This window comes from Asterias amurensis, chromosome 11, assembly GCF_032118995.1.
Source record: "Asterias amurensis chromosome 11, ASM3211899v1".
Taxonomy (NCBI): domain Eukaryota; kingdom Metazoa; phylum Echinodermata; class Asteroidea; order Forcipulatida; family Asteriidae; genus Asterias; species Asterias amurensis.
The window spans coordinates 2,047,176-2,072,547 of record NC_092658.1 but is presented as its reverse complement, the minus strand read 5'-3'; the positions used below and the strand labels follow the sequence as shown (position 1 = coordinate 2,072,547).

At 38.0% G+C, this 25,372-nt stretch overlaps 1 protein-coding gene across 4 annotated transcripts in view; it reads right to left on the bottom strand.

The window, feature by feature from the left end:
• Positions 1 to 379: 379 nt before the first annotated feature.
• The window catches only part of LOC139943974 (uncharacterized), a 176,781-nt gene continuing 151,788 nt past the window's right edge, over positions 380 to 25,372 (bottom strand). For 3 of the 4 annotated variants that reach the window (XM_071940893.1, XM_071940896.1, XM_071940894.1), the window contains 18 exons: positions 24,841 to 25,023; positions 24,242 to 24,375; positions 20,537 to 20,615; positions 18,905 to 19,018; positions 18,263 to 18,360; positions 17,838 to 17,928; positions 17,226 to 17,339; positions 16,926 to 17,031; positions 16,310 to 16,442; positions 15,385 to 15,597; positions 14,699 to 14,821; positions 14,069 to 14,275; positions 13,326 to 13,475; positions 11,952 to 12,069; positions 11,398 to 11,564; positions 9,890 to 10,058; positions 9,069 to 9,217; positions 380 to 5,434 (listed from right to left, as the gene is read on the bottom strand). In XM_071940893.1, the coding sequence (XP_071796994.1) occupies positions 5,153 to 5,434; positions 9,069 to 9,217; positions 9,890 to 10,058; positions 11,398 to 11,564; positions 11,952 to 12,069; positions 13,326 to 13,475; positions 14,069 to 14,275; positions 14,699 to 14,821; positions 15,385 to 15,597; positions 16,310 to 16,442; positions 16,926 to 17,031; positions 17,226 to 17,339; positions 17,838 to 17,928; positions 18,263 to 18,360; positions 18,905 to 19,018; positions 20,537 to 20,615; positions 24,242 to 24,375; positions 24,841 to 25,023 (2,630 nt within the window). In that variant the 3' untranslated portion in view covers positions 380 to 5,152. The remainder of the gene's footprint in view (positions 5,435 to 9,068; positions 9,218 to 9,889; positions 10,059 to 11,397; positions 11,565 to 11,951; positions 12,070 to 13,325; positions 13,476 to 14,068; positions 14,276 to 14,698; positions 14,822 to 15,384; positions 15,598 to 16,309; positions 16,443 to 16,925; positions 17,032 to 17,225; positions 17,340 to 17,837; positions 17,929 to 18,262; positions 18,361 to 18,904; positions 19,019 to 20,536; positions 20,616 to 24,241; positions 24,376 to 24,840; positions 25,024 to 25,372) is intronic. The other variant, XM_071940895.1, reaches the window with a different exon arrangement.

Here is a 25,372-nt window from a genome sequence, read left to right as displayed (position 1 = left end):
TAAAAAATTCTTCCTTTATCCCAGTTTAGCAGTTTAGGTACAACATTTAAGCAACATTTATCTTAAAATAAATAATCAACTTCAATGGTATTGTGCTGTGCGGCACTTGCAATTAATTCAGTTTTTAAACCTCCAGTTAGCATCATGATGGATTTTTCGTGCACTATAGGCCTACCTGAAAATTAAAGCTTATAACTTTCTTGAATGTGTAAAACAAAATAGATACATGGTAATTAAAAAGTTAAACGATCGCGATGGGGCCCATCGGGAAAACAGCAGGGAAAGATTTGCCAGAGGAATGCGGACCAAGAAATTACAAAAGACTTTCATAAAAAAACAACACAAAAGACTATTTCTTTTCATTAATAAAATCGCACACTGTTAATAGTTTATTGGATTTTCTTCAGATCTCCTCGAACCATTATATCTTTTGTACATATTTAAACTTCTTCCAACTCAGACTCTTGTATTTACATCTTATTATACAGTATTATATTCGAGAATGTATATTTTACAATAAGTTAAAAGAGATTTCTTTAAAGAAACAATTTATATTTTAATTTATTGTTTACAATATAAAATACATGCTATTATAAGTTAAAGAAGAGAACCGCGATCCGGACAATATAGTTTTGGTATATAAAGTAGAGAATTATATTATACACACAAATTCAAATCACGTGTTTCTATACTTTAAAATTATGTCAATCTAGCATTATTACATCATTCTCCCATAAACAATTTGTTTCCTTCCCTGAAACCCCCCCCCCCAACATATTACCAGATTTGCCCCCTCATATCTTATTTTTATAAAAAGAAACATCGAAAATTATAAATATATTAACTATTAAATAACCATCTAGCCAATACCCCAAAACTAAGCACCAGTGAGCCTTATTATTGCAACCACCCAGGCAAAACAACAGTTGCGGGTTTCACCACCAGTTTTAAAAGTCTAAAATCGGTGCGGATGGGCGATTTTCCCAGCCACTGATATTTTGAATGGAACGAAAGAAAACAGCACAACCAGAACCGATATCTTCAAAATATCATCCCCAGTTTTCACTTGCTCCTTGCGGATTTAACTTTATGAAACAAGTCAAGGCACACGACCAAAAACTTGCTTCTGGCGGATTTAACTTTATGAAACAAGTCAAGGTACACGACCAAACAAGTCTATCATTATCATCCATATCGGCTGGGACAATAGGACGCGACCCCGTGATTGCACAAGTGGCCATGACCATTATGGTATCAAGTTGAAACACAATATTTGGCCAGTGTCAGTTCTTGACTCACTTCACAACCTCTTGAACAATAGGGATATATCTATAAGTAGAATTTGAAATTTTGCATGGTGCAAGTATAAACGATTGGAGGTTTACGATAACACCACGTAAACATCGCTTTTTGAAATGGTTCTAAAAACCATCGGTTCTTTTCAAATAAGTATACTCAATAACAGATGTTCACACAGTGTTATCAAAAACTTCTCTTAGGGATGTTTTAAAACTGTCCTTTCCCCCAATCGAAAACATTGATGGGCAAAATTTAGTTCAGTTGGTTCATTCATGATTCAATTATACTTGTTTCCAGCATGGCAGGAGGGTTACATTACAATTACTTGGTGTTGCGTGACTTGGTTTATAATCCGCGCCAAGGCCGAGTGACCATTGGCCGACTGACCATCCGGCCTCGTATTAGGAATACGTTTGCCGAGTGGAGGCCAATGAAAAACATATTATCTCCGTTCACCATTGTTATTGGTCAGTATATAACTTAACCTTGGATCGGTTATGACGACAACAATCAACTATGTGAAAAATAAATGTCAGTCAGTACACATGACTGTGCAACTCAATTCACCGCTTAGTGAGTCTTTTGTTAAATGGTGTTTGTTACTTCTTTCATTGTTGTCGGCTTTACATTGTGTTTCAAGCTGAATTGTTCATAAAGTGTAATTATCGACTTGCCACCACTTTGACCGGCTTTCGTAAGGTGTTTTAACAGAGGCTGGTTCTTTTGGCTGTGGCTGCCAACGCCCAAAGCCACATAAGTGTTTTCACATGTTAAATTGACTCAATTGAAAAGTACATTCGTTCCAATCCTCTCGTTTTCCAAGGGGTGATACATCACAATAATTTTGGAAGATCAATAATAAATTAATTCTACCCTTTGTTTTCCAAATTTTCAAAAGACAGTCGATTTTTAGAGTAGAGCAAAATAGCACAACACTCGGAGTGTTTGGAAAACGAGTGTAACCTTTATGTATTTTATAGTTTCACCTTTTTCCTTTTGGCAAATAATTATCCATCGAATTTCATCAGAATATATAAATGTTTAACTCTTCATGCAGTTAGAGAAACACTTGTCGAGTGATAATCAACAATAATAATAACTTTGTGACCCTTTGGCAATATGCCCATGCTTCATCTTATTGGCAGTTTGCTTAAAATATTATTCCTTGCATTTCATCAGAAAATATCAATGTTTAACTCTTTTGGCAGTAAGAGAAACACAAGTGATAAAAACATAATCGTTTGACCCTAGGCTTTTTTTTTGCCCTTATACTGCATGTAGTTTCATCTTTTCGACAATTTGCTCCAAACTATGATCTCCTTTATTGCATCAGAAATATACATTTTGAACTGTTATCAGTTGGCAGTAAAAGAAACACTTGGCGACTTGACAAAACAGAGCTTCTCACCATTGTTGGAAATATTCACAACAAATGGTGCAGTATAGTTTGTAAACCAAGGAAGTATAGGTAAGGCCCTCAAAAGTAGCACTAATAGCACTCATTTTTATTTTTCAGTTTCGAGATAGATGAAATTGAAATCACAAACAAATAAAATTAAATTACTGTAATAGAATGCAGCAGTTTAATCCTCTACTGGCATTTTGTTTAGAATAAGTACAAATGTTCATACTCCACAGATTGATTTAGACTTAATTCACAAAAATAGTCTTCAAATGAACAAAGGGCAAAGTATGATTTGAATACCACACAGAGCTTTTTCCTTTTCAGATGTTGGTCCAATTTAAATTTAAAAATAAATATTGATACAAATGATTTATAGCTATAAACAACAGCTTAGGCCATTTCCAAATAAATTACTGGTTTTCAACATGGCTGTGGCTAATCTTCAATGTTGTTGTCGCAGCCAACAGCCATAGTCGAAACATAAGTTGCTTGGCCTCAATAACTGCCAGTGATGTCATGAAGAGAACCCAGACTACCCTCACTATAATGCAATACTAATACTTGCTGGGTAACTGTCTATCTGGTGATAACCATAGAGCTATTGTCATTATACACGTATATAGTTCTATGTGGATGACCAACATTGTTGTAGGAAAATATTTCCAATAAGAATGCAGGTATTCTCAAATATCAATGTTTATAAAAAAAAAAATCCAAAGATGAAATTTTTTTATTTTTTATTTTTACGACCACCTTCGTATCAGTACATGGAAGGAATTTGATAATAAATAGAGATATTATAAATGGTAATGTTCCAACTATGAAATCTGTACAATAAAAAACTTGCCTTGTGTACACACTTTAGTAAAAGTTGTTGAGAACAGTACATGTATTGCACACTATGGACTTGATAAAAGATTTCTATCTATATAACACGGAAGGCTTCAGTAAAATATAATGCATTGTCAATTGTCAACCAACTTCAAAGAGTATAAATGGTCTTGCCAAAAACATCTCCCTGCAAATGGATCATTTTCTTTTGACCCCTGACCCCTTCATTCAGTTAATTCTTCCTCCGGCAGTATCGACCACATATTGTATCCCAGTGACATTATGTCTGATCTTTAACAAATAAACATGCTGTTTTTCTTTGGTAAACAAAAAATTTAAATGAACTATAAATATCTCAAACAAAATCTGGTTTCAAGTACACGGTATGTGCATGCTGGTCTTGCTAGCGCTCAAGTTTGACCAGCACGCATCTCATTCAACAGTTAGCACTTGCGCAATGGGTATTTGCGAAAAGGTCTATGCCCAACTCGGCTGCTGAAATGGATGGGTTGATTTATCATCCCCCTACCCAACAAAAATTTGAAAAACAAATATCAAAAAGCTGAGTTCAAGGCTGAAAAGGAAACAGTAGGCTCTCTTTAAAACAATGCCAGGGTTGGGTGATAGGGTTGAGTGATTTCTGTCTGAGTGATTCCAGGTATTTTTGGCAATGATAAATGTTACCTTCACTGAAACATAAAAGGCAAAAAAACAACTACCCTTAAACCTCAACAATTTGACATGGACTGAGTACTTTAACCTTGAGAAAAAAGCCTTTGTTTCAAAAAACAAACACACATTCCAAGCCCACTTTTAACATTTGCCCTGTCAGCTTGACTTCATTTTCGAATAGCTTTGGCTTAGCGCCAGAGTATGTTCGGCAGTTTCTTATTTTCAGCAGCTCTGCAAAAACTTTGCAGTCATCTCTTCTAGATTTCAATTTTTATTTTTGTTTTTGTTAAAATGAAACAGAAAAGAAGCAGAGAATACTTAAGGATGTCCAATAGAATCACCATCATTCTTCCTAAAAGGTTAGGTTAGTCCATAAATATTTCAGAAAAACTCTCAAATTTATTCATTACCCTAAGAAAATAATAAGCAATAAATATTAACAAAATAACCTGTTTGAGAAAAGTAAATCATTCTGCTGGAGTCAAACACTGAAGTAATAGCCACAGGACATGTCTTGATAGATGTAGGTTACCAGCCGAAATACCATATAAGATACATAGTATTTGTCTAACTGGACCCATGTATATAATTTTTGTTGCAAATTGATTTGAATAAGCCCTAGTATTTTGGCCTACTATCTCTACAAAAAGTGGGTCCAAGTGAAAAGTCCACTTTGGAACAAACTCCACTTTGGCTCGAAATGTCTCACTTTTGAACAACTTGACTCAACTTTGGAAGAAAGAAAGAACAACCAAATTAAAAGAAGAAGCTTTTCTCAAAGAGAGCTGGCAGGCTGGCAGCTAAACCGCCGTGGATGGTGCCGAGCGACAACAACTTTGGTTCAAACTCCACTTTGGCTCGAAATTTCTCAACTTTTGAACAACTTGACTCCATTTTGGAAGAAGGAAAAAATAATCAAAGAAGAATTCCTCAAAGAGCCTGCAGCTAAACCGCAGTGGATGGTCCCGTGCTGAGAAGCGTCTCGCTCCCATCCTTGGTCCGAACATAGAGGTGGCCTTTGGTCCAGGGGTTCTGCAGCTGTAGCGGGCAGTGGTCATCACGTAGTTGATATTCTTTATTGCTGATGATGGCCACTAGACCGAAGTCGTCCCACTGCTCCTCGAGGTAGATTGGCGAGTCTAGATTGTGCGACTCTACAGCCTTGTTCAGCTGCTGTATGACGAGACTGACTATTTCGCGGCAGGTCGTCTTGCTTGTGACGTGTAGCTGCCGATCAAAAATAAGAGAGGAAATAATGAAAACAGTTGCACATGGCTCTGGTTATGGGAAAGGGTGGACATCCATCCTGCCTTCTGCATAATGCGCAATGCGTAAAAAGTGGAAACACTCACCAAGCAACTCACATAATTCCATGTAAATGATTGTGTACTGCATTTTTAACAGAAAATAATGTGCATTGCTTGGCATGAAATTTCATTTTAATACAACAAAAATACTACCCGAAAGGTCATCAAATGTATTTTTTTATTCAGGTAATTTGTAATCTCAAAGTTGGGATTTGCAATGGATTGGGGTTGGAGATTGGAAATAGATTGGGGGGGGGGGGTACGAACTCCACTTTGGTTTCCTTTCAGTTACGCCCCAGCAACATTTTGATTAAACAACATTTTCACAAGTCAGCTAGATTTTTCTTAATATGGGGGTGGGGGTGGGGGGGGGGGAGGTCATCAATACGGGAGGAGAAATGTACCCTCCCCCTAATTTAGTATTTACATTGGATGCAACCATTCAAATAATATTTGTTCAGAGCCAGCTTGGTTTATCTTGAAAAATATTTGCATTTGGTTTTATTTTTTAGGGATACGATTCCTTTTTCAAGGTGATTACGTACAATCAGATGTTTACCAATTATCATTATCATCCCATCCCAGTTGGTCATCTGGGTCAATAGCTACCAGTAGGGATGGTAAATAAATACCCATGGATGATATGTCAATAAAGTTGCACCACAGTTCACATGTCAACAAACTGTATGAGTCAAGGCACAGCTCCTTGGCCAGTCATTTTAAAGATGGATAAAACTTTTTTTCCCTTCTATTTTTTTCAATGAAAAAACATTAAGAAAAAAAAAAGTGAAGAGGCCCCCAAAAAGGATGCGGGCGTGGACAATCAACTGTTTTTTTTTTTTTTTGTTTTTTTTTGCCCTAATCCGGTATATGTTGAACCACAATATATTGCCTTTTTCATACAAATGCTTACTGCTGTCATTTTGTATCAATAAGATGTAACTGATATCCCAGCATATAACACAGATTTCCTATACAGTATGGCTAGAATAATTGAAGTGAAGGACAGGTCAGTACATGACTCTGGCCACTGCTCCAGCCCCTTCAAACACCCTCTGGGCTCACACAACATTAATCAAGCTCAAAGTTCAACCCTAAAGGGCCAACCTCTTGCTAGTTCATGAACTTGCCAGTAAAAGGTGCCATAAATCAAGTTTTATAGAGAAAGGTTCATTTTTCATTTTCTGTTCAAGGTTTTATTAGAATGACATGTTAATAAACATTATGGATTTAACCTACATTTGTGTACTCCACCAAGATCAATCACAAAGTCAACTTTTCTTATCAGTTTGTACCATTCTGCTATGAACAAATTTTTCTGATATTAATAGGTGTTTACAAGTAAGTATGTAAACACTTGCAACAATGGACCTCATATTGTCCTTCTTGTGTTTCTACTTTTGGCAACAGCTCCCATTGGTTTTGTACACATTTTCTAACTGGGGACCTTCACCCGACCCATGACCCAACTGGGAACCCTGAGGTCCCATGTTGTTATAGGTCCCTGGTTTGCACAAACACCACTCTGTGTTACATATACTCTGTGGCCATTCTTTTGTCTTGTATCCCTTTAAAAAACATCTTGTGTTCTTTCCTTTGCCCCTGTATGTACAGTAGTAAGAAACTTTGTACACAAAATTCCTTGTGTAGCGACCATGCAGGTCCTTAGAATTTCCCTTCATTTTCCCTTTTCTGATTTTTTCTGGTCTCCAAAAGGTAGTGTATATAAAACATCTGTGTGGAAGTGTGGAAGTCTAAAGTTCCTACATTGTCTAGAACTATTTTCTCTCATCTCCACACTAAGTATGCAACTTTTACCCCCCCCCCCCCAAAAAAAAAAACCAAACCCAAAACCAGGTAAAACTTAAATCATTCTTCTATATTGACCCCTGACACCAATGTGACACACACTCTCCTCTCCTTCACAATCGCCATTTCAGGAGTCAAATTTCATATACAAATCTTAGCAAATGTGTAGACACTGTAATATCGTCAGAGGACATTGACTCCCAATTAGTACACCCAGGATTTATTGTGATGATGACGTCAGGTCAGTTTACTATGGGTCAATAGGCCATTGTATGGTGACTATAGAAACTTGTTTGATCCAATCTTTGTATTTACATTATGGGGTTGTGCTGTTTTCGTTCGATCAAGTCAGTGATTTTTAATAAACCCTGTCCAGTAACAGCCTTGGCCGTATCAGCAGGAGAAACCATAACTCCAGGGGATTCATATTTGGTTTCCTTCTAAAGTTTCACGGACACTAATAACACTTAGTCAATTTATGTTTCCGCTAAGCAAAAGTTTGCAGGGAACCAAGTCATGTATAACATACATCAAATATGGTTTTCAGTGGTTAAACATGAAACTTGTGTGCTTAGCAGCTCTGTGAAGTTGGCACCTGGCAGAGTGCCAGTTTTTGGGTTGTTTGTAGTAGCAAGAAGTCCAATGTTGATGCAGGGCAGGGGGTTGAACAAAATAAATAATGCCCAGCAGAGCTTGCAGGACTGTGTGGTTTTCAACCAATGTATAAAATTAGATTTTTTAGGGCACTTTGAAAAGTCAGGGTTCCCTAAAGGAATTAGGTTGTCATTTTTGGTTGTTTATTATTTTCAATCTACAACTAACTGTTAGGCTTATCGAAAAAGCATTAAAGACAGTGGACACTATTGGTAATTGTCAAAGACCAGTTTTCTCACTTGGTGTATCTCAACATATACAACAAATGACAAACCTGTGAAAATTTGAGCTCAATCGGTCGTCGAAGTTGCGAGATAATAATGAAAGAAAAAAACACCCTTGTCACACGAAGTTGTGTGCTTTTACATGGTTGATTTTGAGACCTCAAATTCTAAACTTGAGGTCTCGAAATCAAATTCGTGGAAAAATGCTTCTCACTCGAAAAGTATGTCACTTCAGAGGGAGCCGTTTCTCACAATCTTTTATACCATCAACCTCTCCCCATTACCAAGAAAGGTTTTATGCTAATAATTATTTTGGGTAATTACCAATAGTGTCCACTGCCTTTAAGACAATTTCGATTATTCTTAAACTTTTGGTATGTTAAAACTTTTTCTGTGATATTTTTTGTAAATTTGAAGAATAGCTTGTACTCACAACTAACAAACTGCAGTTGTTGTTTGTGCATGAACAACTCTAGGAAAGGATAATGAGCAATCCCAAACAGCAAAATGTGGAGAGAGATTCAAAGGTAATGTTTCCCTTAAAATATTAATTGGAGTACTCAGGGGTGAGAGTCATTACTAACGAAAAAGTCTGACACTTGGATACAAATTCAAAGGTATGTTGAAATGATGCCATTTCTACCGTTTGGTAACCCCTGGGGTTATAGATTCCAAGGAGCTTTTGGAAACAGTATCCAAAGCACTAGAGAAGTAGACCAATGAGCAGGATTTCTTTATTTGTGGAAAAAAATATTGTCTGATTTTCTTCACCAGGCCGACATAAAAGGTCTGAATTCAGCCAAAAGTCTGAACAATCTCATCCCTAAGTAGTATAAACATTTCGCTGACTACCTGATTCTTTCATACCTTTAAACTTGTTCCCTTAGCGAGGCCAGAATGATAATCAGGGAAGACTCTTAGGATTCCAGTAGAAGGCATCTCATTGGTGGAATTGATGTACTGCAAATCATGTGTCTGGCCGTTCACTGGGATCTGCAGCGTGTACTTGTCTTTTTCTACGAGAAAGAATTTTATGCAGAGAGGTAATGGTTTAGTATTGGTTAGAAGTAAAAACTTTCCTCTCCGTCATCAAGACCTAAAAACTTGCCCACAAATTAAAATGTTTTAGGACATATTCTGTTCAAATCAGTCCCTTCCCTTCCTTGTCTCTTTCTTTCCTTGCTTTTTCTCTGTGCTTTCTGCTTCTCTCCCTTTTTTCATTTCAAAATTTCCACTTGACTGCCATTGTTACTAGTATATCTGTTTATGTGTGTTGTGATGTCATTTAGCCTTCGTGAATGACTCTGCAAGTGTTAAAGCATCAGGCCATTATATAATTATACTTGCGCATTATACCATAGGTCCCTCAAATTGGTAAGCAATTGGCAACAGCTAAATCTATTTTCTCATTTCAACATTTTGAGAAATAACATTTTATAAGGCATCTTAACCATTTATATTCTGAAATCAATCAAATTCTAAACTCAATGAATTTATCCATAAATTAACATATATTTAAAACAAGTTTGATTGTTGTAATAGTGTTGTTGCTATTTCTCTAAATAGTCAGTTTGTTAAAAAAAAAAGTTAGTTCATATCACTTACTTGAACTTTTCACCCTCATTTTGTCAACAATGAACAAACTATGGACCCTGTTCTGTATTATTTGATCAAGTCCTAGCTCTTACCGTTGAATACATTTTCCATATCTCCAATGACATCCATGGGAGAGTCCACTGGTGATGGTGGGGGTGCATAGAGCACTGAGAGGGGTACACCTCCCCTCAGTTGCTTGTCTCTTGCATACTGTAAAACATCCATTATCCATCGCATACCTTTCCATGTTGTTTCCAGCGCCTGTGGACAAGATAAAAAAAATCATATTTATAGATTCCGGACGATAAATTCAAAACGGTCAGCAAAACATTGAGATCAATATTCACTCTGAAGCAGTGAAGGTCAGCAAAATAGTAGTCCTGGCCAATTTTCCTACCTGCGAAAATACTAAATAAGCAGGACAGTTCTTTTTAGAACTAAGAAGGGCCCCCCCCCCCAGAGAAGAGATTATATTTGACTGTAATAAAATAATATTAATAATAATAATAATAATAATAATAATAATAATAATAATAATAATAATAATAATAATAATAATAATAATAATAATAATAATAATAATAATAATAATAATAATAATAATAATAACCAGTTTTTATAAAACACTTTTCACACCCAGAGGGCGTCTCAAGCACTTCCAATATTGTTACCCCATGTCACTGGGCCTTAATTCATTCCTTAACCATCTCAGCTCCCTGGTGGGGAGTATGCAGCCTGTGCAACATTAATATGCGCTACTCGGCTAAATCAATCACAAGAACCATCTCTTCCCTCACAGGTACCCATTTACCCCTGGGTGGAGAGAAGCAATTATAGTTAAGTGTCTTGCTCAGGGACACAAGTGTTACGACCGGGATTCGAACCCACACTCTGCTGAACAGAAGCACCAGAGCTTGAGTTCGGTGCTCTTATCCGCTTGGCCACGACACCCTACAGCAGGACGAGTTCTATTAAGAACAATCTACACAGCAAAGTACTTATTATAATAACAAAAATAATAATAATTACAACATTTATAGAGAGCTAAATACATATATTTCTATGCGCTATAACCAGATTGACAAAACAGATGCGTTTTAATTAATGATTTAAAAGTGTCCAATAAAGGAGCTGCTTGAATGTGGGTTGATAGCTTGTTCAAAAGTGTTGGAGAGCTATGACTACAAAAGCACAACTGCCATAGCGTATCACGATGCGGGGTCCAAGGGAAAGCTGGAAATGAGTGCTGGAAGAAGAGCTAAGGCGCCGAGTAGATGATGATAGTGAAGATGAAGGAAGTCTACGAGGTATTACAGATGTACTGGGGCCAAATTATGAACATCTTTATACACAAGATAAATGGTGTTACCGCAAACCAAATGTATATTGATACCTCACCCATGCAATGCCTCAAAACCTAATGCTCAAGACCCAATGCGCATGTACATACGTCAGCCCATCCTAGCACCTTTGGATGAGGTTCTGGGATCAAGTGCTGTCAAAGTGCTTCAAACAAACTGCGTGAATGATATTGCCTGATCAGTCAATAGCAGACTATTGACCGGTTGGTCAATAGTAGAGCAAGAGCCATATATCTCACCTGTTGAAAGTCCGAGACCTGCTGTTGTCTCAGCTTGGCGTTATCGACCTCGTCAGATGAAAACGCTTCTCGTAACATTTGCTGAGCTATTAATGAGTCTATCTCTAGGATGGATGACAGTCGAGTGAAACGACGGATGAACTCCGGTTGATACGTTGTCATGTGGACTGAAAGGATGAAAACATTCACACAGTCCAGTCATTAACAAATTCAAGTAATAAAATGAAATTCTTTTTTTTTGCAGTTGGTGTTTGTCCCTTACTCAGAATCTTCATCTATCCTGTCAAATTTTACAGAGCTCCTTCTACTAAAAAAAATATCAAGCCAAAACAATTTTGCTTACAAATAAAGGTTACCAGCTAAAATACCAAGTCAAGCGTATTGGTGGCTGGTTTCCTGCTTGTTTTTCCACAGCAGAAATTTCGAAGCTTAATTAAAATTGGACCTCAATTGAAATTCTAATTCAAAATCCAAACTCATGGACTCTTCAAAGACTGGAAAATGTTTCCAAAAGTAAGAGGGTTGAAGACAAATCTTTCAAGTAAAACACTCACCCATCTCAAACACTGGAACCGGTATTGATATGTAATCTTTACTGACCATCCACTCATCGGATGTGCCTGGTCCTAGACACACACTGCCAGATGGAGGGAAAAGCAACACCACAGAAACCTTGAGTGTAAAAAAAACAAATTTAATAGAAGTTAAATTTCCACTGGGGATAAAGAATATTAATTTTGGTTTTACTCTTAGGGCAATGTCACACGAGGCAATTTACAGGCAGCCAGTTCCAGGCAATCTCCAAGATGAGAATCCATTCACATTTCAATGTTCACATAATTTTCTTGGAAATCTTAAGTAAGACATTGTTTGAAAAGTTACACATGTGCTACCAAAGCGGTCCTTTTACCAAGAGCTGCCTTGTGTGACAAGGCCCTTGCACCTATGTGTGTCAGCACTGTATACTCAGTACTTTCCCCAGTTTTTACAGGACCAATATTTACACACAGTGTAGGTTTTACTTGACATTTCAGGCTATTTGATAACAATTTTTGAGTTTTCCTCCCAAAAAAAGAAAAAAAACTTGGAAAACAGACCAAATTAGGAAGAATATTGTGCCTGCTAAATATGCCCTCTGATATGGGATTTGAGGCATTGCACAGTGAGGTATCAATATATTTGTGTTGCGGTAACACCATAAGTGTATCTTTTTGCCAGGTAGATTATATATAGAAGAGTTTGCGGTAACACCATGTAATAACAATCTCTAAATGAGTTGGGGTGGTTCTGAAAAGAACCGTTGGGTTAACTCGACGTTTCGATCAGTATGCTCTGATCGTCTTCTGGAGAATGCCCCAACTCATTCAGAACCACCCCAACTCATTTAGAGATTGTTATTACATGGTGTTACCGCAAATTCTTCTATATCTTATCTCCACCATGCAAAGTTTCAAATCCTATCAGGTAGATTATGTTCTTTTGAGAACTTATCTTGCTTTAAATTCTACTACCGCGGAGTACATTTTCTTAATTCAGGAGACTTCTCAGTTCTGAAAAGAACTGTTCTACTTACTACCAGTTTAGACATTTATTTCAATATTGGCAACAACAAAAAAAAGCATCAAATGTAATTCAACCATTACACAGGCTACATAATTGAAACATACCATAACATGGCTAAAGATAATCCGTTAAGTTATATACCAATATGCAGGGAAAATTTGAAGCATAGTGCTTTTTAAAAATTTACCCTGGGACAGATAAGACTACGACAAAACCTGGGCGGAATGTAGAAAATCGGCCGGGACTACTACTTTAGCTTTAGTGGACTGAGGGGCTTTCTCATTGTTAGATTCACTACCATGGTCTCAACGTTTCGACTAGCTTGCTCTAGTTATTATCGTCCGAGTTCTATAATTTCCACTGACCTGTTCGTTCATCTCAATGACCTCGAGGTCACACAGTCTATGGGTCAACGCCTCCTCTTCCGTTACCCCCATCTTCTTAAGTAGTTTCCTCGTTCCTGCGGCCAAGAACTGCTGGAACTCTTCCTGTATCCTAGTCGGGTTTCTTTTGGACTATTGGGGACAAAAAAACCAAGAAGACTATCAGATAAGTTCTTGAATTATCATCGCGAATTTAGTGTTGGAAATATTTTTAACACAATGGTTAATACGAAAAATTTCCTAACAGTAAAAATAAATAAATAAACAAAATAACAAACAAATAAATGAATATCACAACATCTCCCCTACGGTCTTAATGCTTTGCGACAGAAGGGCGAAAGTTACCAGAATTTCAATCTAATTCAAAATATACAAAAAAAATTCAATCTTGCGCAACAAAATGTAAAAAAACATATATTTTTGACACACAATCCTAATAGCCAAAGCTGGTAGTAGAGTGCCTTCAAAAGAAAAACAGAACAAACAAACTTATTGAATTTATGAACATCTTAACAATAGCTCTTTAATTTTTACAAAACAAAGATACACATGGGGACGCTCTCCGACACGAAAGAAGTTGAGATAAGTGACAAATAAAAAAATGCAGTGTAGGAAGCAACTCTGGAGAATAAACCAAAGAAATGAAACCATGCTACATTGTATATATCGGGAGATAATTTGTTTTTAAACCTCAAAGCCACGCCTTATTCAGTGACCACACCCACCTGGCAATTATCCAATGTATGAAGCCACTCCCATTCCTCCTGAGATACGTTGGGGTTATCCCTCAGCTTGACATGAGGAAGCACACTTGGCAGTTTCTCTGGTACCTGGACTCGTATCGTGTCTACTGAGCTCCTTAACTTCAGGTAGCCCAAGTACAGCCCTTTGGTTAGTCGGATACCACTCACTTGGTGGTACAAGATTTTCTCCTGAAAGATTGGAAGACGGAAAACAAAACTTTGAGTATGAGGTTACACTTTACTAAAATATCAGGTAAAAATAACAAGGGAAACAGATTGGGTGGATTTTTATTCAACTGTGGGATGCACAAAGAAAAATGAACTAGAACAGGATTTGAACCTGCAACCTCCAGATAAACATGAGACTGCTTTACCAACTGATACCCCATCTCTAACATTGGCAGTCTCCCTATTTTGTTAATATCATTTTCTGAAAAGATCCCATTCTTGACAGCAAAGAAGGAATTCCAAATTTTTACAATTCTTTTTTCCAAAATTCGTAATTAACTTTTGTAAAAAGTTAGGGTGGATCTGAAAATTTCATCAATACGTTCCTTTCCTTATTTCCCTGTGGTGCGACGACACAAGTCGTCTATATTCTACACTACTTACTGGTAATGAAGCCAGCAGCATCTCCGCAGCCATGGGGTTCTCCACGTTTATGGATTTACGCTTCTGTATACGATTCATGTTCACCCATTTCAATGAGGACGTCGTTTGTATTACCCGTGGATCCTGTCGAGAGATCAAAAACAAAAAATATTTGTTGCTGTGCAGTAATTTTGTTTTCAATCTTCTAACCTGAACAATGTTACTGGGAGAGCAAAATAGTCTGGTCTCAATTCTTACTACAGGAATCATGATTAATAATTGTTAATGCAGACAGGGTACATGATGACAGGATAATAAATGTCTCCTTCATCATCATGTGTCGTTTCCCTGTGCATTTCACAAATAAATATTGTTTGTTTGGTTTTACTAAAACCTTCCATGCACCATTTATTTTATTGATAAACTGATCATGTGGACAAATTAATTGTTTACAAATTGCCCCCCCTCCCCCAATAAAGGAAAAGAAAAAAAAACAGGTCACACTAGCACCCTCACAAGTCTTCTTTCCCATTCTAAAAATTGTGTAGTCCTGCGATCTCTGTTTTTCAAATTACAACTAATTTTCTGAACCGGTTGGCGCTTGAAAGAGTTAAAGGGTGACTACCAGCACAGGTATTAGAGGGTTCTGGCTGTACATGGAATTATCAACTCTAACCCTGTTAGAGCACAAATCAAGAGATTCTTACCCTGATTTGGTTGATAATAGTGATGATAATGATCCCATGACTGTCCCTGAGGGGCTCGTAGAACACCTGGCCCAAATCTTGGGTCCCAAGGGCCGTCTGCAAGAGGGAAGCGGCTTGGAGGAGGCGGGCACGGAAGAGAATGGCTGGAGACGACCCGCTGGTCCTCTCGAGATCTGAGCGGAGTAGATCGACGTCCTCCCACGTTCCTGCCACCTGAAGAGGCAAGAGAGATAAACAGCTGCAGTTATTGTTGTTGTCGGTAGGAGTTTATGAAATGTCCCTAAAGATAAGGAGTCTGCAGGTATATTTTCTCAGGTACAGTAGTGAAAGATCCAGCGCCCCATTTCATAAAAACTATTTGCCAGTAAGGGAATTTATGTGCTTATTTTAGCCACCACAAAAGTGCAAAAGTACACAATACAAATCCATGGAATTATTTGCCGTGCTTGGTTAGCTCTTTCACCTTTACACATTGCGCACTACACATTGCGCACAACCCATGAGAGCCCGTGGATTCACCCCTAGGCATTGCTCGTGACTGATGTATGAAGAATTCTACATTATCACCAAAAAAATAATTTGAAAGAACTTTGGTAACCGTTTTCTGGAGAAAGTCAGAGTAAACTGATCGAAATGTTAGGTAAAAACCGGCTCTTCTCAGAGCCAGCACATACTCACAAAAGAGATTTTTTACATAATGCATAGCCTTAAGTCTTACCATTTCGCACGTCAGTTGAAAAGAAAATCTTTGACAAAATATACAAATTTGCGAAAAATCAAAGGCGCTCCATTAAGAAGTTGGGTTGCTTCCTTGCGCCACATCCTCACAGAATGAGATAAATAAATTGTGAGACCTTCAGTCTGATATGATAGCTCAGAAAACAGGTGGAGAGCCAGGGAGAAGATAATGTGCTTATTATCGTACCTTGAGGAACCACAGGAAATCTTGATGGATGCTACTCGAGAAGGTCTCATCTACCTCGACAATTGGAAGTTGATCTTCCGCTGTTACTAAAACCTTGTCATCGTTGTACATGACTGATGCTAGATATACACCCCTATAGAGAAAAAAAAACAACAGCAAATATGGTCATTCTTGCATCAACAATAGCGTTTTATTTAGTGGTTTTTGTTGCGACCAGGATTAGATGTACCATAATCGGATATTCCTGGATCGGCTGCAAAATACACCCTCTCTTCTGGGCATGGTTTGAGTATAGAGTGTAGTGTTTCATAATATGCACATGTGAATTTATTGATTGGACATTTGAGCCATATAAATGAATAATTTATTATTTTATTAAACAATGGTACATCTGCTTTTAGCCTAGGCCAAGTTTGAGTGGTGACCATTTGTCAACCAATAGTCAATACTCTATGTCACCTACGCACGCAAACCTGGATACCAGGCAATATCGCCCAATGGTCGACTATAGTCCCTCGCCTCCGAACTTGACCCTAGCATTCCCAATAGTCTCCCATTACTGCCGATCTTGAAATCCAAGCCTACAGAAAAAAATCCACTTGTTTTCTCTCCTCACCTTTTCAGATGTTTTTGGAACTTGGGGGCTGATTGGAAGAAATTCTTGAGGCTTTTCCGGACAGTTTTCCTGACTTGATTTGGTGACGCTCTCGGTGAACTAGCTGCTAGGCGAAGAAAAAACATTGCTCTGTGATTTTCACTTTTTTTCTCAAAAACTTGACGACTATTTAAAACGAAGCTGAAAATTCTAGAGGTAAACTAAATTACATACATCATCTTTCACAAAGAGTAGGGATTCATGTAATGGCCAAATACCCTTTAGTGGAGTGCTCTAGTTTGCGGAGTAACCAAAACTTACTCTTGATTTCGCCGGAGTCTGTCGGCCTGGTGTCCCTGACCTGCTGGAAGAGGTCATCGATCATGTTGAGCCGACCGCTGAAACGAGATTTATTGCCGTGCATGTCTCGCCAGCCTGTGTGTGCCACGGATCAATAAAAGACGAGTTACGAGATCATGTAAGAGAATACATAATCAATACACCGATACCTCACTTATTTCATTGGGTAGAGTCTTGTTGTCGTGGTGACAGCAAGCCACGCGATAAGGAGACCCCTGGATATATTCCCAGGGTGGGGGGGGATAATACAAATTTGCTTTTTTTTTTAACAAAACAAGTACCTTATTTAGTCGTATTTTAAAAGGTCTTCAAGATATCTGTTTTAAAGTCAAGTTAACGTTTTGGGGATATATGCAGCCTCATTATCCAAAGCAGCATCAAAACGATAAAAGACCCCTCGATATTGCTGGGGGTGGGATAAAAAAAACTTTTCAGATTTTTTACGAAACAAATACTTAGACATTTCAAAGTTCTTCAGGATTTTTGTTTTAAAAAGATCCAGTCCAAGTTGTGAGAATATGTATGCAACCTCATAGTCTAAGAAAGGAGAGAAGAAAATGAATCCATACTTACATGATGGTATTGCAAAAGGAGGGGTGGGTGTTTGTGACGGGCCAAAACCTTTCATGTTGAAAGCCGACACCCTAACATAGTACTTGGTGCCCTAGAAATTGAGAAGTAGAAAAACAAACATCTTCAAAATCATATCCTCTGTTTACGTTCTTGTATCACCAGAGGACACCATGTATTATTATCTGGGAAGGCTTTTTTTGTTATACTCAAAGTCTATTTTTATATGCTCGGGTGAGGTTTGCAGTAACACCATATGTAAATTCTCTTTTGAGTTATCAACCAAAATCTTTGCACCAATAAAATTCAGTTGGTGCAATCTAAAAACTAATGTGCAAACAATTTTCTATGCCAACAATCTTGATACAATTTTGTGTACAATGGCTTAGTATGGTGCCATACCAAGGAAGAATGTCTTCTATACTCACTTGACGCAGGCCGTGTATTCTATAAGAAGGGTACCTGACATCATATAGTATGTGCTCGCCAGAGAGTGGACAGAAATCCTCGGAGCAACTCCATTCAACTGAAAGGAGTAAAACAACACGTAACATTTTAAACAAATTGGTCTTAGGAAACATTCAATTGTTCTATACTATACAAATGTGGATATATACAACAAAAACTAACCTGTGAAAATTTCATTTTAAAAGGTAGTAGTTATGTTTTGAAATGTCGCCAAAAATCCAGAGCTTTTAATTGTATGTCCAAGCAGGAATACTAATCCATAATTTGAAAACACAACATGTGAACTTTAAAGCCTCTCTGATTCAAATTCGGGGGATAAGAACTGATATCTTGTTCAATAACCACATTACTTGAAAGTGAAATTATTCTTAAATTGCTTTATACAATATAAAGCTGTTGTACTTCTAATCAAAGTAAGATTTTATTGCCATTAATTTTAAGGGTGACAACCAAACATTAATTTTTTTTATTATCAAGTCCATTTCCTTTCACTTCTTTGTTTGTTTCTTTGCCCGTTTTCAATCCATGCCTTGTTCAATCCATGCCTTGCTTGCATTGGGAATGAGGGTGAGGATGGGGGGGGGGGTTGTAATTAATTCTACCTTTGTATCTCGTTACAGCTGCGCCATTTGCATTCAGTGGCTCCTCAAATCTGACCTGTAGGGACGTACTGCTAGCCGTACTTAATATAACACATGCTGGATGGTCTGGTACTCCTGCGCAAGTAAAAAGAGAAGAGGGAAAAAATTGTCATTAAAGAAAGAAAAAATCCAAACTTGAAAGAAGCACATTTAAGTAATTAAGCACCGACCTCATAAGGCAATCAATGGTAGGCTAGACAAGTTGAAGTAAAAAGAGAGTAAAAATTAGGGACACAGGAAAAAATTGTCATTATAGAAGAAAAAAATCAAAACTTGAAAGAAGCACAGTATTAAAGTAATTAAGCACCGACTTCATAAGGCAATCAGTGGTAGGCTAGACAAGTTGAAGTGGGTATGTTGGTGAGTGCTCCATTCTAAAAAATAGATCGAGTTTGAGTGGGATGCACTGGGAGGGTCTATAGACTCAGACTCAAGATCTGAAGGTTGCTCAGTCATTTGAAGTGTGGGTTCGAATCCCAGGTGTGAACCTTAGTTTAGAACTGTAGCTTTAAAGGCAGTGGATACTATTGGTGATTGTCAAAGACTAGCCTTCACAGTTGGTGTATCTCAACATATGCATAACATAACAAAACTGTGAAAGTTTGAGCTCAATCGGTCATCGAACTTGCGAGTAAAATGAAAGAAAAAAACACCTTTGTCGAAGTTGTATGCGTTTAGATGGTTGATTTCAAGACCTCAAGTTCTAAATCTGAGGTCTCGAAATCAAATACGTGGAAAATAACTTCTTTCTATAAAACTATGGCACTTCAGAGGGAGCCGTTTCTCACAATGTTTTATACCATCAACCTCTCCCCATTACTCTTCACCAAGAAAGGTTTTATACTAATAATTATTTTGAGCAATTACCAATAGTGTCCACTGCCTTTAATATTACCTAAAGAGAAGGGCAAAATCCTAAATTTATCCTCAGTAAATAAAATCTCCAAATAGTTAGTCTCCATCCATAGCCAAGCAACCAATGCCCTCTTTCTAGTGCCTTCATAAAGGCCATTCCAGGGGCATGCAGAGGGTCCAATTCTATGGCTCTGCTTACCGCAAGCAAAGAATTTGCGCTTACAGAAGCGGGTAATTCTGCACTTACGTCAAACATAATTCTCAGGTTAGCAGGGAATTTTTATTTGTGCGCATGTGTACTTCACATTACTGGGCATTATTTGCTTACACAGCTGGCGCAGAAATTTGGTGTTTGTACAGTAAGCAGGGATTATGTGATACTTAGGCAAATATCAGTGTTAGGCAGGGTAGAAATTGGGCCCTAGTCTTGAAAATTCATTCTTTAACTGTGCGTCAAACCAAACCACCTGAATGAAAGCTTTCTTGAACCCTCGATAATGCTTTAAACCAAGAAGGTCAGAGGACCTCCAGAACCATCTCTAATGACTAATCACCCAAGCCCCCATGTCTTTTAGTGCTCTCATAAACCCTGTGTTTATAAAAACAAAACCCCACAAAGTACTGCTTGCAATAACAACCCGCAGAAAGATTTACATTCTGCGTTGTCGTCGCAGCCTTAACGAGAGCGAGAGAGATCATTAAGATCGTCTCCGAGCGTATTGCGGAAGCGACACTTACTTGCGTGTTCGAAACCTGTCTTCATCCGCTTAAGGAGCCTGAACCTCCATTCCCAATCTCGTAACTGTTTCTCCAAATCCTGAAGACAGAAAAACAAATCAACAAATCTATGAGTGATCGACCCCTTTAAATAGTCAAGAGTTTTAGTTTACCTCAAGCAAAAATACTTGACAAAATAGGGATACCGCCAACATTCAATTCAATTAAATTCAGTTCAAAACTCATTTTTATTATAATAAATATATAAACAGTTTGCAGCAGCTAAGTCTATTTTCTCATGATGTTAATTCAGTAAGAGAATTGGCACATCGTGTTTTGATAAGGAAGAATGTTCCAAAGGTTTTGGAGCAGCAGCTTTTAAAAACTTTGACAGATGAGAATTATCCGGCTTGAGGTTTTGCTATATGGGCATCTACCTACAGGTGTATGCACTTTGGATGTCATACGATGCTCAGCGAAGCATCAGTAGATTCGCTGGCTGAATGAAACTCTACCCAATCACGCGCACCCTGCACTTCCAGGGCTGCGTACGACTACTGTTTGTAATGGGAGTAGTCTTGCACCGTTGCACCTTATGCTTAAATGTTTTTTCCTTCTTCTTTCCTTCTTTATTTAATTCCAATGCATTCAACATGCCACTACTCATTTCCACGCACGTACATGTAGTTCAGTGACTGCCTGTGTTTTAAAGAGAGCGTATACCTTAGGTTTTTGGAACCCCCGATTGTTTTAGCCCAAAATAAATGTACACACAGAGCTTTAACCCAAGTCTGGGTTCCCTGTGTATTTATTCACTATTACTGATTTTTTGTTTACTCCTGACTCTATTGGTAATTACTCAAAATAATTGTTAGCATAGATATACATGTATACAGTTTCTCATATTCAAATTTGTGAGATTTAACCCCCACAAAACCACATTACTTCAAAGTGAAATGATGTTCAAATAACTATATACCATGGAAAGCTTCTGTGCTTTCTAAACCATACAAGTTTTTATTGCAAGTAATTTTATAGAGTGATTATAATGTACACCTTCTCTTCACAGAGAAGTCACTCATTGATGAACCACACTGCTAACGTTACCGCTAACCAATGAGGTTTTGCTACAGGTGTGTGCACTTTGGATGTCATACGATGCTCAGTGAAGCATCGGTAGGTTCGATGGCGGTTCGATAATGTTACCGCTAACCAATCAAAAATGATTTTGTCTGGGAGACTGTTTCTTTAGTGTTTTCCGTCCTCCATGGCTTTACAAACTGAAACGGGCCTCATTTCATGGCACTGCATTCCAAAGAATTCTGCACTTACGCCACTCTGTAAAGAAAAGTCGCGTACTTCCAAACGTCGTGTCAGAATGCGCCAAAAGAGCAGAATTGCTTAGTAAGCAGTGCCATGAAATTGTGCCCTCAAGCCTAAACCAAATAACCCTTTTTTTCCTCTCACAATTTTGAAAACATGAATGTACTGAGCTGATTGAAGTGATGCATCTCAAATGATCAATTCTACAAAGTAAACAGTTTCATCTTTCAATAAGCATACTGAGTACACAGTGCTTATAATACACATGGTGTGTTAGGACAAAACAAAACAAGCCTTTTATTTTATGCATCTGAAAGCACACAAATTTTGTGCAACAACGGAGTTTTTTCTTTCATTATATTTCAATTGAGTCAAAACAATTCCCAGATTTGTGATTTTTTGCATATATATGTTGGGAGACACCAAGTGAGAATACTAGTATTTGAAGGTGTCCAGTGCCTGAAAGTCTCATGTTTTGTGTACATATGTAAAAGAACCCATGTACACTTATCATTAAGAGAAGAGGTTTGCCTTGGCGTTTTCTGGTTGGTTGAAGATAGCGCTGCAGCACCTTGTGAACCATTACACGGTGCAATGTAAATAAATGGTTCTTATATTTCAAACAGAGCTCCGCATACAATGTGGATAAAAATAATGAGTGCTTTAAGACACCCCTGGAAGTTATGATAAAGCATTATAGAAGAACTGCATATTATAATTTTGCTAGAGCTCGACAAAAATAGAAAAAGAACTAGCTGTTGCGAACTAGCTAGTCGAAACGTTGAGACAAATCAAGAACTGACTCCGCGGTAGTAGTAGTAGTACAGCTAATTACGATCCCATAAGCTAAATTAGTAGTCCCAGCCAATTTCTATACCCTCCGCACAGGTAGTAGTTAAAAGCAGGACAGTTGTTTTCAGAGCTGAGAAGTCTCCCGAACATCCGATAAGTCTACTCCGCGATAGTAGAATAAAGAAAGACAGTTTCTAAGAACAAACTCTACCTGGCAAGTAGATACACACGTGGTGTTTCCGCAAACCAAATACTGATAACTAAGCATGCAACGCCTCAAATCATATATATGTTGCAAACTGCTTCCTAAACCCAAATGACCTGTGGTGTAAAATTCAACAGAGGGTCCAGCCTCACAGTTCTATCCCAGCTGATAAGTCTTTCTCAAAGACCCTGATGAGGGTTTATTTGATCCTACAAAGACCCTTTTCAATCCACAGCTTCGGCTCCAGATTCGGCTCAGGCTATAATGGCCCCGCGGTTGTTTTGACATTTTGAGCATGCTTTGCGTATACGTGCTCAGGGCTTCAGACCGCCTGAAGCCGAATCCAAAGCCAAAGCCGTGGTTTCGAAAAGGGCCAAAGTATCCGCAAAAGACTCAGTCAGGGTCAACTTGCAAGGCCATTATAACTTTTTGCAGATCTGGCAAACATGAACTTTACTTTTTGAGAGGAAGACATTTTTTTGGCTCTGCAACAAGAACGACAGTATAGGTAGGGCATAAACCCCTAAACAATCCACTTCATCCATCACCATTTCCAGACGAGACGAGGCCACAAGATAAACTTAATCAGATTATTCGTTCTGAAAAAAGTGAGAGGACACTTCTTTGACAAAAGCCGAGTGAAATTACAGAACTCTCACACGTATTCTCCTGCAAGTACATTACATTACAGGTGGATACTGGAGTGACTACAAACACCCAGACCATAAGACATTTAATGGGTTCAAATGAACAAGCACTTAAGACAAGTCTACTTGCTCTGTAACTGTAGACTCTTCACCTCTTTTTATTGATTGTACTCTTCTTTCTTATTCACTCTAAACATCATGGATTCTTGTGTACATAATCTTAATTTGTCACCATTGTAGGCCAATAACTTTGAATGGAATGTTTTTAAATTCTGTTACATTACCACACACAAATCATTTAAGATACCGTAAAAATTTAAATCGCCAGCAAAAACTGGACTTTGCATTCCAGTTTAATGTTCCGCTCCTTTCATACGAATCCACAATTGAAATCCGAGGAATGAAACTTATAGTTTGAATTCATTCTGCCAGTTCTGCGCGTGCTTGGCAAAAAACATAAAGCATGTTTTAAAAACTGGATCTGACCGGATAACTTTACATGACGCATCTTAACGTCAACGCTTGTTTTAAGTTGCCCTCGACGTGTGATAAAACGTGTAATGAAAGAAGGCCACAGTGAGGCAACGGAAGAATACTGGACATAATTTTATTTCTGCCATTTTCTTGCTGCAGGTGAAGATTTAAGAGAAGGAACGTCAGTAGTTGATCGAGAGAAAATTAATTCACACCCTTTAACTTATTAAAGAAATGAAGAAATGAACAAAATAAACACAACACGAAAATCAAGAGTTGACTGACCTTAGATGACCCTGTTGACCCTGTGGAGTTGCCGAGTCCAGTATGGACGACTCTTGTTGTCATATCCTGCACCTGGCCCTCAGCTTCATTTATTAATGTATTCAATTTAGTCGCTCTCGCATCCTTCATCAAAACTGCAAACAAAAACAATTTTTTTTTAAACATAATTTCAGAGTGACCACAAACCTTTTTCAAGCCCAGAAAGTGAAGACAATTTGATGTTATCTTGAAAACGGCAGGCTCAAGTACCCTAAAACTTTCACTTCATGATTTCTGTTCATAATATAGAAGAGACCAAAAAAAACCTGATGGCATGCCTGGAATTTCATGGAAGCCAGATGACCTGTGCTGCTTCTGGTCTTGGCCTTGGTGCCCCTAAAAAGGTTTCCAAGAGACTTTAAGACTTTCGAAATGAAATACCTTTTGCAAAATGAAAATCACCTTACCCATAAGATGAAACTCCAGGCATTTGTTTTCACATAAGGCCTCCATCTATTTAATAAATGAGTGTCACAAAACTTCTTACTTGGGTCACCCCTCTTCCAAATTTGTCTCACAGCAAAATTATATCAGCAGTTTCAAAACCTCAATCAACTTACATCTTGGGTTTTCCCTTGCCCCGCACGACAGCAGTAATCTCGCCATGGGCATGTTGTTGGTCATGACAGCGATGTCCAGCGCGGTAAACTCATCATCGTTCACCAGGTTCACATCCAGCCCATTGGTTTCCAGAACCAACCTCGCTGTGTCCAAGTCCTGGTGCTCTACTGCTTCAAATAATGCTGGAGAAAAAGAGGGAAAGGAATTCCTTCAACTGAGATGGCAAAGGATTTTCAAGTATCCCTTTTTTTTTTTTTTTTTTTTTTTTAAGATAAGCTATCGCCCAATAGTAACATTAATTCTACTGAAGTGGATGCAAAATCAGAGTACCGAATGCGGTTATCACGCATTCTTTGTTTAGAACGTGACGTGATAATTTTGGAAGCAATGAAATGCACAAATTCACTTTAATACTTGTAAGTGGTTAAAATGCTGAGTTAACTTACCAGTTAACTATGGACCTGCCAGGGAAAGAGCAATGAACCGTGGGCCCTATTTCATGAAGCTTGTAAGCCTGACCATTTGCTGAGC